The sequence below is a fragment of the Buceros rhinoceros genome, unplaced genomic scaffold, assembly GCF_000710305.1.
Source record: "Buceros rhinoceros silvestris isolate BGI_N320 unplaced genomic scaffold, ASM71030v1 scaffold41976, whole genome shotgun sequence".
Lineage (NCBI taxonomy): Eukaryota > Metazoa > Chordata > Aves > Bucerotiformes > Bucerotidae > Buceros > Buceros rhinoceros.
In genome coordinates this window covers 3,104-18,338 of record NW_010417735.1, presented here as the reverse complement: position 1 = coordinate 18,338, position 15,235 = coordinate 3,104, and the positions used below count along the sequence as shown (strand labels likewise).

Sequence of the window (15,235 nt, the reverse complement as noted above, 5' to 3'; positions counted from 1 at the left end):
CTGAAAGGAGGGATGTTTCACTAAGCTCTAAAGTGAATTTTGCAATTGGTCGTACGAACGTGGAAGAGTTGCCTAATTGCTAAATAATTGCCTCGTTAATAGTACATTTTTATACACACAGCATCCTGTAGACCAACAGATTTGTGTAAATGCTTACATTCATGCCCAGAAACTTAGGGAGGCAGTAGTTGAATTAATCTTTATATTAAATTATTACCTCTGATATTTCCTTAAATATTGAACTTTGTTAAATGCATTCCTTTGAAAAGGGAGTGCAGACTTTGAAACTAGAAGCCAGGAGATCTTTGAGGTCAAAGGTAGCTCTCATAGCAGAACTCACGGAACTGTGCTAAGCGTGTCAGCCTTGGGTTCCGTGGGGTACGCTTCAAAGGAAGACACCAGAAAAACGCAGGAGGACTTTCAGTATGGCAAAAAGAAACAGAAATACTTATCTTCAAAGGAGCAGAGGGATTATATTACAAAATCACTGTTCTCGGAAGCACTCTGCATCAGGTACAGGAGCGTTGGTGGTTACCGATGCCTTAGCGTGCACTAGCTGGAGAGTAATTTGACGACAGTAATATCGGTTCAAACTGAGTGTGCTGAACTGCTAATGATCTCTGTTGGTGAAATTAAACCCTCTCTCCATTTTTTTCAGTGCCCCTTATTCAGGAAATGGAGTCCAGAATTATGATACCATTGAAGATTTCTCCGCTTCAGTAAAGTCACTGATTTACTTGTGCCTACATAGATAAAGTGACAAGTATTTGTCTTAATTTATGGTATACATAGTATATCATAGTCTGAAATATAAAATACTGTATTGAGCTTATAAAAGAGACCTCTTTTCTTCAGAATTTGATGACCTTTTGCTCCTAGAATTGTACCAGGAAAAAAAAGAAATACAGAGCTGTAGTTGAAAGGTTGGTTAGTTGAAAACAAGCACAGAGACCTAGAAGAGCTTCTCTGCAAGACAGCTGCTCCGGTTAGGTATGGCATACAGTATTCCATGTCTTCGGCCTCACCTGGAGGGTGTTGGTCCGGCCAACACCCGAAGGTCAGTAACAGCAACAGAACAGAGCCTTGCAGCTGCTGTGGCCTTTCTGTAGCATTGTAACGACTGCAGGTTTTCAAACCAAACATGGCAGTTCTGGAATGAGAAGCTCTGAAGCCCACAGGCAGCTCTGAAATCCACCTCGCTGTTCTAGCAAGCCTGAAATCAGTGAATAGCTCCTAATTTACAAATGGGCAGTCATTCACAGAGGGCGATACTGTGTGACAGGTGACAGCTTATGGGCAGAGCGGGGCACTCTCTTTGGCAAGGAGCCTGAAGCTGATGGCACAGTTTTGTCCTTATCTACACCTGAAATCAATTTGGCAAAGCACAACCTACAGTTCTCAGAGCAATGCTGACAAGACGTGGTTGTCTGGACATTCTGCAGGGAATCGCGTGAAATACATTTATCTCTACAAACAGCCTGGCAGTCTAGGAAAAGGGGTTTAATTTAATAAGCAGTCATGACTTCAGACATACACTTGGTCAGGTGTTTCACTAACTGTGCAGTGGGTACTTAGGGGTTGGTGTCTGAAACGCGCATGTTGAGTCCATAGGATTGGCATAAAGCCATGTACCATTATGTCCAGTTCTATTTTGTTTCACTTCTAGACTAGAATATATCAACACTTTTGGTGTCTGCAATGATGTGAACATCTTGTAAGTGAAAATATTATTCTCTTTAAAGCGGCTACAAGAATCAGTGTAACACGCTGAATGTGCAAATCGGTTGCTGACTGTCCAGTTTGTACGTTTCAATGAGTTTTCAGGAAGAACATACCGGTCAATAAAATCCTTTTAATTTTCACATTTTACTGGCACCTCATATGTATTGTACCACCTGTGTTTTCTCTCATCTTGCAGCGTTTATTGCGGAAAATGTGAGTAACTGCATAGAGTATTTCAGCTTCGTGAGCCAGTATCCCTTCTCTGCGTCAGGGACAGCCTTTCCCTGTATTCTGCTCTCCTCCAAAATGATTTGCAGTATCTCCATTACATCCCAGCTTGCTACATGTTCTAGAGGTCACTTGTGCTGTGGTGACAAACACAAGATGCTTTTCGCCACAAATTGTGCTTCATTTCTTCAGGTCCAATTCCTTCTTTTCCTCCCGTGTGCAATACCCTGCACTCTGACCTTCGCTTGAGTTTCATCTTGAACAGGGTCAGTATTTGATCTGATTCTTGTCTCCTGTTTTCAACTGATTGTGGGATTTTACTGGGTAAAATTCTGTTCTATATTAGCTTGAAGTTCCCGGCTTGGCTTACTCAGTGTGCCACTGCATCGCTTCAGCTGTTCCTTCTTGCAGAGTGGTCACTAGCGGAACTATCGTCTGGGGCGTGCCATTTTTCCAGACTTTTGGGATCACTGCAAAAGGACAGAAAGGATGATGATACCAGCTTCCGGTCCTTACTTCTCCCAGTATCCTCTCATATGTCTTGTTCCTAGAGAACTGTCCCGGTAACTCCCCCCTCATAAGCAACAATCTCTGTCAGAAACGAAAGGCAAACCCATTTTTGGAGTTCAAGGCTTTTGTGGGTTCTGATGCAGCCGGTGTCTCGTCCCTTCAGCCGGAAGCACTAGGAATTAAATTCAGCCAGGCAGAGCTCTTGTTTAAGGACTGTGATGTTCTGCCTGAATAAGAAATGTAGGGAATCACTGGATGTTCTGCGGGGTGACATCACACGGCATACGGCTCCCATCTCTCCAGTCTTTGCAGGATCTGAGTTCCCACCGCTGGTGCTGTCACATACTGCCAGTGTGCCTCCCGCTGTCCTGAGCTTCAGGCTGGCTGTCACCAGAGGGAGAGGAGTTCCTGTTCTGTTAGGTACCTGTACCATGGAAGCTCACCAAACAGAACGCAGCAGATAAACCCAAGTAATGCCCATCTTTTCTCGCTTCCCTTTGCCTGAGCCCCTTCTGAAGCTGGGTTTCCCCTCTGTGAACGCTGTGGAGGTTTTCCCTCTTAGTTTTGTGGCTGAGCCAGCCTTCCTCCTGGGACTAGCCAGAGGTCAGCGTTTCTTTGAGCAGAATTTGTGGAGTTCAGAACTGAAGGCACTTCCCAGTGCCTGGGAGTGCCTCTGGTAATTATCAATTCTTGTTCCACTGCAATGAAGACACAATTAAAACTTTGTGGTGGGGTATGCTCAGGGAAATCGGTAGCTTGGCTGTAACATCGAAACTTCCCTCACGCTGCTTTATTCCCTCCTGGTTTTTTCCAGTACTTTACACACAAGAGCTTAGCCACTCGCTGAGCTAAGTGATCCCTTCAGTAGCTCTGGGCTAGGGGTCAGGCTTGCTGTTTGCCCAGGGGGAGGGGAGTGGTATTTTTTCCGAACCAGTCAGACCTAAAGAGCTCTTGTGAAACCCTTGGCACCAGGCCATGTTTCCATGGCACTCAGACTGGCAGCAGGCTCTGCTGTGAATGTTAAGGTGTCTGTGGCACGGGCTTCTGACTGGGGCACTGGTGAGATTACACTCGCTGGAAGAGAAGCGTGTCCCGTGGCGCAGGGTCAGGGCCTGCAGCTAAAGCCCATCAGCTGGATGGTAGATTTTTTTTTTTTTAGTGGCCTTTTAATTCTGAACCCTGTGGTAACAATTCCGCTTCGTAGCTGTAGAACCGTGGAGGAGCACGCTGAAGGAGAGCGGAGAGAGTTCATACTTGGGCCGGCTTGACTGAACAAAAGCATGATTGTACATGAGCTGCCCTGGAGCTGGCTGAGGTTTTTCTCAGGAAGCCTTTAAAAGGGCTCATCTTTAACGCTCCCAGGAGAGCAGCCTGCTAGCTATTGTCTGTCTTGGCTTTGGAGCAGCTTCTCAAACTCTGTATGCAGATACTCGGTGTAGCTGTTCGTATGTCTGCCTTTCTCTAAAAACCCTCCAGAAGTTGGTTTCGGGATTTGTTTTAACCCTTCTACTTCTCCAGTATTTAAATACTGTTGTAACTTCAAGCAATTATGGCCGTAGTCAAAGCCATTAGATGGTGTCACTGAGAGCTGCCATTCATCACTCCGGGGCTTCCTTAAGGCCTCTTGCCCCTGTGTCCTTTCGGAGAGTCACAGCAGGGACAGAACCGGTATTTGGTCTAGTTGTTGGTGGTGCTTAACCAATTGGACAGGAGCTCTCCCACGGTGCCTTGATTTAATCTTACTAAATTCAGGAAATCTAGTGCAAGTTATGAAAACCTGTAGTTATCTTGTGGAGACGGGGAGATTTGGAGAGGTCAGCATATCGCTTGCTTCTCTTCCTACCTATGAAATACACGGTGGGACGGAAGGGAATTAGCGCTCAGCCTGACCTTCAGTTTCCAGAGGAACGCGGGGACTGTTGGTGAGCACCCAGAAGACGAGCCTGCACAGATGGCTCTTTCCAGGTCAAACCATGTCTTACCTACCCGTATTTCCCCTGGGATGGTGTTACGTGGGTGGAAGGAAGTGGGAGATGGGACATGTTTTAACACTGGTGGAGCTTTTCCCATTCTCACATCTCAGGTTCTCCTGTAGCTGTATTTTAGTGAAATCAGAGAGAGTTAGTAACATTTCCTAGCTGTCTGTTCCCTGGTTGACCTCGGTCAGAGATTCTTTGGAGTGGAAAGGCCTATGCTGTCTACCTTTTAGACTATATTATTATTATCATTATGCTACAAATTTTTTGTTTGTGGCCCCTTTCTTTCGGTACGCAGAATAAGCAGAGGTATTAGCTTCAGTGATTCTGAAACAAGAGATGTGCAGTATTGACCAGGAGCCAACCTGTTATGGTATTTTTAACTTCCTGAGGATTTCCTGCCTTTCGACTTCCCTTGTGAGTGAATTATCAACTGACTTCTGCCACCTTGGAAAAGATGCTTGGAAAATCATATCATGTTCAAAATAAGGTACTGTGAGTCGAATGGTGCCATTTGCAACATGAGTTTCAGGCCAGAGATGAAGGTACCCCATACCCAGAATCATTAAAAAATCCAGAACACACCTTTGCAAACAAATAAATGTTTAATTGCATTATATATGGATTTATAGTTGTTAAATATATCGTTTTGCTGTATAATTTATCGTTCTTCCAGTTCCTTTAGCAGTTCGTCAAAGTGAGTAATGTACCATTTGGCTTTCTCCTTTACTTGCTTCCTGATGACGTTTCCTCCAAAGCCGATGAAGCAGTCCTGGCGAAACACAACAAGTGGACCCCGATGTTACTGTGTCCCACGTAAGGAATGGAGATTCTCAGCAGTTAAGTCTGGGTTTAAGATGGGAGTTTAAAATGATGGTGTTCCTCCCTGCCTCTTCCTCCATTTTACTCTGCCTGCTCATTTTTCAAATTTGCTAACAAGAACATGATTAACATTCAATTTTGCCACAGTTCGTTCCAAAAAAGTTGTGTCTGAGTGCTTCGTAATGTCAGGGTTGTTCAGATCTGAGATTTTACTGAAAACCTGATGTAAATGTGACGCAACATAAGGCCTTGCTATTCAAGAATGAGTTAACGTTCACGCAGCGGCTCACGACTGTCCCTGTGCTGTTTATCTTACTTCTGTTTACCTCGTTCGATAGACACCAAAAGTAAACATTAACCACGTCTCCAATCATTAACCAGGAACAACCACCATTTCTACATCTTAGAAAACCCTCTGCAGTGAAAGTGCAGTCTTTAAAATTTCCACTGCTGCTTTTTGGCCTGCAGGTAGAAATCAGTGAGCAAACCCTCAGCTGCTGAGCTTGTTCCTGGGCGTTTCCTTGCACTGTGGTGTCTGTCCCTCAGCACGGGCCAGGAAGGGGTATTGGGGTACTCTGATGTAGAGAGGGGTGCTAAGGGGAGATGGAATCAAGGCCTCTCCTCTGTGAAGTTTATGAAAGTTGTCTTTCTACTCATTTTTTAGTGATTTCACCCTGTCAGGGCTGATACATCTCTGTACAGGGAGATGAACCCTCTTGCTAGACCAGTACCAGGTAAACGTGCACCAGATCCGTGCCAGACCTTCGTGCTAAGCCCGATTAATCAGTGTTCAGAACCAGGGTCTTGCAGGTAAGACCTCTGCCCAGAAGCAAGTGCTTCCTGTCAGGACACAGAGGGGAAGGGCAGGCAGGATGCTATCAGCTTGCTTTGAGACAGGTCACACAGTCCTGCTAGACCCAGTTAGAGGGTGACACCCTTACTGAGATTGTCCGACCTGAGCAACCAGCCGTTGCATGGTGCAGGCATTCTAGAGGAAAACTACCTACACAGATGTCTTCTAGGCTCTGGAAAGTGCTAATGATCTTCCCTGAAGTCCTATAATCCGTTCCAGCTGCACCGGGGTGGGGGCACGTCCCCCCAAAAAAGGAATCACTCAAAAGGAATTTAGAGTTCCAGTTCTGTAATACTTACAGCCGGGGGACAGGCTTCCATGTCTGTAGCTCCATCTCCAATCATAACTACATTCTTGAAGTGGAACTCTTCCTTCAGATGAGCTATAACCTTTCCTTTCCCCCCTGACTCAGACGTTGGTAGTGTTTCGTCAAATCCTGCATATTCTCCTAGAACACGGTGGAAGGGCAGGTTAGACCCAGAAGCTGCTGGTCTTTACTTCGGCCAACAGCTTGTCACAGGCAGCCCTGTAAGCCTCACAATACCAGCATCCCCAGGAAGGTAAGCACGAAAACTAGGATGTTACCCAGGCCTTCAGTGGCGATGTTTTCAGAGAGCTCGAGTTCTGAGACAAAAGGAGCAGCCCTGTATGGGCAGTGTTCCAGAGCCCTTCCCAGTCACTCTGGTCCAGTTCTGGTGTGAACCTTTCAAACGCAGCATCCAGTGTGATGTGTGGACAGTGTACAAAACCCTTCAGTAAGAAACAACCTCGCTAACTCCAGTTCTCCTCAGTTACACTAGCTTAAAGTCCAGAGCAGCGCCGCTGAAGTACATCAGTCTCCCTGCGTACCTCCGAGTTGCTCAAAGTGAATTTTGCCTCTGGAAGCAGGTAAGTGAAATAAACTCTTTAACTCGAAGGAGCAAGAGAAAAGGCAGCTCTGGTGCCAGCAACGTAACGTGTTTTACCTTTGGCACAGCTCTCAATTAAAAAGTAACTACAGCTCTAGTTCGTATGGCTGGAAAATGCCCTGCACTCTCGGTTCCGGTAGGGTCTCGCAGTTCTCCCGCTTGGGGCTGGCTGGATTGGTAACAAGGTCACGTAGGCTGGACAGTATCCATAGCCCAATATCTGAGAGTTTGAACCACAAACGTGGCATTAATTAGCAAAGAAAAGAGGTTTTGAGAGAATCTCACCGTTAAAGTAAAACTTCAGCCTGTTGGCAAAGACGTTTGCTGTTGGAATGTTCAGCTGCGAGGCCACGTGCTCCACGATGCTCTGAAACCCCCCAGAGACCAGGAAGACCTGGACCCCTCGTTGATGAAGCCTGCTCACCAGCTCCCTGCGAAGAAAGAAGAGTCACCAGGCGTGAGGGCCCGGCAGCATCTCGGGGTAACGGGAAGGCTAAAATCCATCTTTTCTAACCAAGGCTACCCGCAGGTGGTGTTCCTGCAGCTCAGTTAGGGTGCGTGCTGCTTTCCAGCTCCATCCATCTCTGCTGCCCAAAGCTTTTCCTGCTTTTCTCGCAAGTTTGTGTGTACACCTTGCTCGAAAAGGGCTGAGCAGAACATCACATCTAGAGGCAGACAGGTACTTAGTTGCTCAGAAACAAGCACTCTCTGGAAGCATTTTCGTTACATTTTCATACTGTTCACATTAGTTCCCTTGAAGAAATGAGAGTAGATCCAGTTCAGATTTTTTTCTGAAGTAAAACAGCAAGAAAATCAACCTGTAATGCAGAAGAAGGTAGGGGATGTGGGGGAGATAAAGCCACTGCACCAAAATGCAAAAGTGGGCTGAAAAGAGTGCGACGTGCAGATGAATTCTACCTCAGAGCTGGTTCCCCAGACGCTGGACGTCGGTGCTGTCTTTAGAAGAGGGCACCGGCTCCAGGAGAGGAGTCACAACTGGTGGAAGCTTTCAGAGCCAGTGAATGTCAAGGGGGCTTGCGGGCGGGGGAAGTTCTGCGGGTTTGGCTCTAGAAGCGGGAGATCAGCATGCAGCAGCGCTGAGCACTGGGAGCGGTGGCAGGAACACCAGAAATACTAAATACTAAAAAGCAAAGTGGAGGCTTAAAGCGGGCTGCACCGAAAAGGAGGAAGAAAGGGAAGGAATGAAAAGGAAAATCATGTGATTCCAAAGAAGGCAACAGTGTACTCTCTGTAGTCCCATCTAGCTATGCCTTCTACAGAAAAAGCTGAGCATGTGCCTCGTTCCAAGGAGAAAACACAAGCTCATCATCTAAAACTACCGTCTGTGCTAAGAATATTTTAGACTTGGAGCTGTGGCCAGATTTCGTAGTAAAGAAATTCTTTTCAGTTGTTTGAAACAATTTGAATAGGAAAAAACCCCTGTCAGTTTAGATAGTTAATGTTTGTTCCCTCCCACAGATGAGTGAATGTACACACAAATATGAATTTCCCCTGAAGGGATTTTTAATACTTTTTGAGGGGCTCCAGTGCAGAACGGGCAGCTCTGAGCAATGGGTCCCCTCAGCTGAGTTCAGGGGTGTGTCTGCACGCACAAGGGTGAGAGAGCGGTGATAGAATTGCAGGATAGACCAAGCCACCAGTTCATACTGGGTATTAAATCCCTCCCAGTTCCATCAAAACCTAGCAGTGAACAGGTTTTTTTCCAGATTAAAAATTTAATCCTCAGGCCAGTATTTGAGCTTGCCAGCCAAAACACCAGCTAACACCAAAGACGCTTCTCTTTCTGTGGGTGTTTACCCACCTGACGCGGCCTCAGGCCGGTGTACGCTCCTGATATGAGCTCTGTACGCAGACAGCGTGCAGGTGGAGTAGGGAGGCAATCGAAACCAGCTCTGTGGCCTTACAGCCTCCCTAACGGCACAGAACTGGGTTGATTTACGCCATTGGAAGACTTTTTTGTTAGATCATCTGAAATTCTTCTTACCTGATTCCTGGTGTTAGCTGCGGTGGGTTGTCGGATATTAATTTCTGCACTTGCTCATAGGAGGGACGTATGAGACCTAGTCGTGCTGTTAAAGCTGCTTTGAATGTTACAGTGCCACCCATAGCTCTGCGCGTCCTAAATTGAGACCCAGAGAAAGCAGATCAGTGACACTGAACAAGTTGAGGCTTCTCCCAGGAAGAGTTAGTTAAAGAAGAATGACAGGAACAAGGAAGCAGACCGTGGGTTCTAGGTTACACCGGATCTGTGTGGTAAAGGAGATCGGGACACTGGAAAGATTGGTAGCAACCACTGGTAGATCTCCACAGATGGGAGCTCTTGGGAGAGCCAGTAAGGAAAAGGACAAGTGCTTCCTTCCCGCTGTGAGGGCATCTGAGCCACGGGGACCCGTGTTCCCAAACTGCAGCTTAGGTCCCTCTTCTGAAAGTAGCAGAGCTTTCGCTACAAGCATCAACGGAAGCATCACCCTCAGAGGAGTGTTAAGAGTTGTCCCCTCCCTTGTCTCTCATCATAAGGTTTGCTGGTGCTTGGCCATGATGAGAGCTGTTCTTAGTCTATCGAAGAAACTTAAATTAGAGAATTTATTCAGTACGGTTTTGTTGAGTGGCTTCACAATTCCAAAAGAAGTTACTTCATTAAGCATTAATTCCACTTACTCCTAAAATCCTTTCTAAACTGTACTAATCTCTGACAGAGTTGACTTAATCCCTGTTGTAAATTCACTGTCACAGGTGAACCTTATCCACATTTTCCATGAAGAGGACGGCAAATGTACGTACATCTCTGCCACGGCGTCTCCGACTCCACAGAACTTGGCAAGCTCATCGATGCCTTCTTCCCGGATGACGGTACTGTCCACATCAAAGCACACTGCGTCGGCGTTGCGGAAGATTTCCTTCATCTCCAAGAGGGACGCCATCCTTTTAGGACCCTTCTTGCTGTGAGGGGACAAGATAAAGTCTTTCTCTGAGTGAGAGTACTGCACTCTGTCCTGAGCCATTGGCGCAGCCACTCTGGTCCTCGCGAGTAGGGACGAGCACAGCCTGATGGCCAGCTTTTATCAAAGCCTGTGAGCGGTGGTGGAGGTCTGGCGCAGGTGCTGATTTGCTCCCTGCTGTTGCTGCCTGCTGATGTTCAATTTACGTTACAGGTGGGCCGTGGAGCTTTGGGCAGTTGCTGATTTGCTCCCTGCAGGCTCGGCCCATTGATGTTCACATGGGGTTCAAGGTTGTAATACTTGGCCTGTGGTGAACCATCAGACTGCCAGCTGCTGCGTGGGGCTTGCAGCTCTCTGACTTACCTTGCCCTTGCTGATTTCTCATCAGACCCAGTCTAGTGTGTCCAATTAGCTAGTGAAAGACATCCAGCCCCTACGGGTTTGCTTGACTGCAGTAGACTTAACTGCCTTAAACCTATCAGTGAGGGGTTGTCCCTAAATCATGAAGGTTTAGGTCCTTTCCTATGTCCTGATTAATATAAACCACATCTTCTCACCGATGAGAATTCTCATGAATGCTCAGAAGACTTGGCCATTAGCACTGGCATTGGTCTTGGATAAAATCCATTAAAGTCTTGGGCTTTGAGAACTTCACTCAGCCTGTTAAGATGGTCACTCTGTAGGTTGCTGTGGAAAAGTACAGGAGCTGATGAGTACTGATGGAGCTCGCTGCCGGACAGGAGTCATCCCGGGCTCACACATGGTAAGCACCGGTGCTGAGGTGACTTTTGTACCCTCACTGAGATCACAGCTAAATAGCTAATGGCCACAGCAGGAACAGGAACCGGGGGTTTTACTCCCACAACGTATTGTAAAACCTTGGTCTGGCCTTAGAGGCATCACTAAAGAATTATTTGCTGCAGACAGCACGTGGGGTTTTATATTTCTCTATAAAGACCTCACTGTTTGTATAGGAAATCCAGACATGTGCCATCAGTGCGGCACGTGAGAGAAACCTCTCTCCGCCAGTGGCCACGGACAGAGGCTGGCTCTGAGCCACGACTGGGCAGAGGGTGGACAGCAGACAGCCAGTTCCCAGTTGACTTTGTGTTAGCCTTGGCGTGACACTGGCTCCGCAGAGCCGTGTTTTCAGTGGAAGATTTGGATTTTCTGAGCAGGAGGGCTTTGACTTTAGGGCAGGCCTTGACAGCCTAGAGCTGTTTGTGCAGCAGAATTAAAAAACACCACTAACAGTTTTTAAATGGCAGGGTGTTCATTTTTTCCAGCCAACTGAAAATTATAAAGGCCACCAAAAATTCAGCCATGGGTTTGGTGCCAGTTTTAAAGGTTTGCTGTGCTGGACAAACTCATTGCATCACTGTTGCGTGACATTTGCGTCACGGTGTTTCAGCACTGGTGCCTTGTTGCGCAAAGCCATCACATTGCCTCATGCTAACCGGGGGCAGCACTGCAACATCACCACACAGTGATGCAATGTCACCGTGTGGGGACACCGCTCCGTTATGGGATTTCTTGGTGGGAACCTGCAGTATGTTTCTGGATAGATGCTTCAAAATGTTAATCTCTCTGAGAAAAATGTTATTGCTAGAAGCATCCACTGGGAGCTGGAAGGAAGAGACATCAGCCTTTCCTTCTCTGGTACCTGCATTTTCCTCACTCCTGTCTGGATGCTCCTTACGAGCATCCTGACGAGTCCATCATGCCACCACTGTGGAGGATTTTGCACTTTGATGGACAAATAGACAAGTTAGAGGAGGAATTATGGATGCAGTTGTGGAGTCATGGTTGGAATTAACCCTGTCCTCTCTCTGTTCCATGCAACAACTCTTTCAAAAGAGTGCAAGCTGCAGTTTATAGCACCTACAAACAAGTTGGAAGGGAAGAGTTGTGATTTGAAACACAGAAACCGTTAGTAGTTCCGGATCTCCCTTCTCCCATGACCTGCTAAAATCTTTGCCCTTTCTGCTATGGCTGGGCACTGAGTCCTGGAAAACCCAGGTGCAGTTTTGGCTAAGGTACCTCCACACGTGTTGGAGAACTTGTGATGAACTGTAAAGCAGGGAAGTTCGCACAGAAGCAAAGAACCTCTGGAGGCAGCTTCAGCTATAGCAGGGAGTCTCCCTGCTGGGAAAAGCAAATTTTAGGATTCAGGTGGTTCGCTGGGAGTGACATAAGGTTCTGCTGTTGTTGGCAGAGCTCTGGGGTCACTATCGGTTCCAGGGGCTGGCAAATGCCATTTCGAATGGGAACATGCCAACTGCAGTAACTTGTGAGTTATTTTCCCCCGCCCTAAACATAGTCGAGAGCATAAAGCAAAGCTATTAGGGATTGAGTAATGGGGGAAAACACAAGCAGGAGAGGTTCTGCTCCTTCCCTTGTTTTCAAAATATCCACTGGGCCATCTGACACAGCGCTTTGTCCACAGGTAGGTGTCACCTGGAAACATGAGCAAAAAGAACTGCAGCTGTGTAAAACCCTTCTGTGGACAAGCAGCTGCAGTGAGGGAACAGCAGGATTGTATTCCAGAGTGCTGCTGGCCGCTACAGTTGGCAGAGGTTAATTCCTCTGAAATACAGGACATCTGATTGCTTAAATGCATCAGCGTTTTAATGAGATGGGAGAAAAAGGAAATTCCCACAGAAAAGTTCTCTCTCCATATGAAAAACAAGGGTAGGGAGTCTGATCTCTCTGCTGTTGAATTTCAGACAGGAAAGCTATTGCTACCCTGTTACGGGCAGGCTGGAAAAGTGTCCCGGCAGCAAACATTTCAACCGGCCTGATAATAAAATATCACGGGGAAAAGCTGAACAGAAGAAAACAGGGAAGAGAAGAAACAATGGGCAAAAAAGTGACTAGAGGAGACATGAGAAAAGAGTGACAGAGGGAGAGGTAGGGTGAAACTTGAGATAAAGATGGAGTCAAAGGAAACCACAAGGGAAGATGAGATCCTTCCCCTGAGATCCTTGTCTCCAGACTGCGAAATGCTTCATTGGGCCGTTTGGAAAAAAACCCCTTGCGCTCCACAAGAAGCAGTTCTGTTTCGTAACAGCGAGGGTGGAGTCACAGAAGCAAGCGCAGGAATTATGTAAGGCCACATGTCAAAGGAAAACAACTGAAACCTCTTCTGTTTGCTGACCCTGCATAGCTGGGCACTTCCTGCGCGGTGGAAAACTGAAACATCCCCAGTATCGCTGCGTGTAATGCATCGGGAACGGATAACCGGTACTCAGACCCCGGCAGTTCTGGGGCTGGCGTATTGTGATGAGATCTTGACGAGATCTCAAACCCCGCATTGTCACTGCGCTTCACTTGTTTCCATATTTCACCTTTCAGAAGCGCTGCCACGCTGCTACTGTGCATTATGTTCACATTTATTGCTGTGAAAAAATGCAGATTACGTGACGAATGCAGTGGTACCTAAAATACCTTTTTAAACAGATCACTTAGGAATGTCCTAGTTTGCAAACAGTTTCTGGTGTTGCTGATTCCCACTTAACAAGGTGAGGGTGAGCACTTCACGCGGGTACATTCCCGCAGCAGAACAACAACGTTGCATTGAACGTGCAGCGAGATGAAAAGAAATGCAGCCACATTAAACTGCTGCTGTGGCATGGAAAGGAAACTGCTGCTTAGAGTAAGGGATTTGAGAAAAGAGGTCCTGAAACTTTTCTCAGGAGCTGTTCCCACTACATGAGTGGTCCTGCTGGTAACAGTGCCCGCCAGAGTGTTTCCATGGAGTTAAACAAACCATTTAATCCTCCTCGTTTCTAGTCCTGGGTCTGTAAAATGGCAATAACACAGTGATATGGCTTTCAGGGCTGAGGTTCTGTGCTCGGTATTACAGCGTGGTTTGAAAGCTTTAGAGGAAAGGGGGTGTATTGAAGCAGATCGGTTACTTTTAAGCAAATTGTGACTGTCTGTGTCCTTTGAGTACCACTCCAATTCATCCCATCCATCCATAATCGTGAGTTTCTGTGGTTTTTGGTGTGAGAATAGATGGATTCAGTCCTTAAGCTCACTAAGTCTCACGCTTCCTGGTTTTCTGTTTGTTTTTTAAAGGTAGTGATACAAACTTACACGCGCGTCAAGAGGTGACTTGTTGGCAGCCTTACACTAACACCTGAACAGCGGTGCCTACAGGGAATTTATTTAAGCACCTCTTCAAAAGTAGTTGAAAAGGGCTAGAATGAACCTGATGGATGTTGACATGCACCTCCCAAAGCTCCAATCCCCTCTTGCCTGTCCTGACAGGACGATGATGCGTCCCCCCTGCACGATTGCATCATTCATTCACGCTGCTCTTATAAAACAGGCACCACGCTGCTGCTGCATCTTGCAGGGCAGCACAGGCACAGCCCCGGCAGAAGATACGCGTCATTTGCTATGCTAGAAAAAACGATGGTGACTGTTACGGATCTGATACGCCAAATGCCAACCCCTTCCAAACCGAGAGAAAAACACGTTCCCGGTGACTTACAGTGTTGTACCGGCCGTGGCTGCTGCTGCTGCTGCAAACCTCTTGGCTGCACAAGAAAGGAAGGGATCAGCTGAGACCTTCGGTCACATCAACAGCCCGCCACGGGCTGCTCTGGAGGAAAGCCGCATTTTGTCCATCACTCTTTTATAATCTGCTGAGTCAGCCAGCCCGGGTGGTGCCTTCAGGGGCTGCACACATGTAACCAGAGAAGTCCAGCTGTTCGCTGTAGGGAGAGAGGTGTAACCTCGCCTGCGTCGGGGGAGGAGCTCGGGCCCGGCTTGGGGCGCTCCCAGCTTGGGTGGGCATGGCTTGGCAGGCCGGGGGCCGGGGAGCAGTGTCCCCGCTGTGCCACGGGCGGGGGGACCAGCCGGGGCTGGGCAAACCCGCCTGGCTCCACGCAGAGTGCCGGTTTTTTGGCTGTTTCCTCTCGCCCTGGTGAGCTGCAGGGGCTGTGAGTGGGTTGCTGTACTGCGTGGGCTCAGCCGGGCACTCGGTGCAAGGGGACACACACAGAACATCCAGTCAGAATTCACCTAACGCTTTGGAGGCAGATTAAATCTGCTTATGAGAAGCATCTGATTTGTTTCCCCAGACTCAGTGTTGTCAAAAGCAACAGGAAAATTGCACTCGCCCTGGTGAGCTGCAGGGGCTGTGAGTGGGTTGCTGTACTGCGTGGGCTCAGCCGGGCACTCGGTGCAAGGGGACACACACAGAACATCCAGTCAGAATTCACCTAACGCTTTGGAGGCAGATTAAAT

General features: G+C 47.5%; 2 protein-coding genes across 3 annotated transcripts in view; one reads left to right on the top strand and one right to left on the bottom strand.

Moving 5' to 3' along the window:
* Positions 1 to 941, top strand: part of GBAS (glioblastoma amplified sequence) — a 9,419-nt gene extending 8,478 nt beyond the window's left edge. Inside the window, exon 9 of the mRNA XM_010138268.1 lies at positions 659 to 941. Within this exon, the coding sequence (XP_010136570.1) occupies positions 659 to 723 (65 nt within the window). The 3' untranslated portion in view covers positions 724 to 941. The remainder of the gene's footprint in view (positions 1 to 658) is intronic.
* A 4,081-nt stretch (positions 942 to 5,022) lies between these two features.
* Positions 5,023 to 14,734, bottom strand: PSPH (phosphoserine phosphatase). Of its 2 annotated transcripts, XM_010138267.1 has the most exons (6): positions 14,478 to 14,734; positions 9,822 to 9,980; positions 9,025 to 9,159; positions 7,305 to 7,450; positions 6,411 to 6,559; positions 5,023 to 5,208 (listed from the first exon to the last, which is right to left on the bottom strand). In XM_010138267.1, the coding sequence occupies exons 2-6, from the start codon at positions 9,959 to 9,961 to the stop codon at positions 5,098 to 5,100; spliced, it is 681 nt and encodes a 226-aa protein (XP_010136569.1). In that variant the 5' UTR covers positions 9,962 to 9,980; positions 14,478 to 14,734; the 3' UTR covers positions 5,023 to 5,097. The 2 variants fall into 2 exon arrangements, with proteins under 2 accessions (XP_010136569.1, XP_010136568.1); XM_010138266.1 differs by lacking the exon at positions 14,478 to 14,734 and having other exon boundaries at positions 9,822 to 10,156.
* Positions 14,735 to 15,235: the final 501 nt, after the last annotated feature.

Coding starts and splice junctions, on each gene's coding strand:
- PSPH (XM_010138266.1), bottom strand. CDS start 10,042: ATGGCTCAGGACAGAGTGCAGTACTCTCACTCAGAGAAAGACTTTATC. Junction 9,160..9,821: donor GGAGACGCCGTGGCAGAGAT/GTACGTACATTT, acceptor GTCTCAATTTAG/GACGCGCAGAGCTATGGGTG. Junction 7,451..9,024: donor CAGCTAACACCAGGAATCAG/GTAAGAAGAATT, acceptor CTTTCTTCGCAG/GGAGCTGGTGAGCAGGCTTC.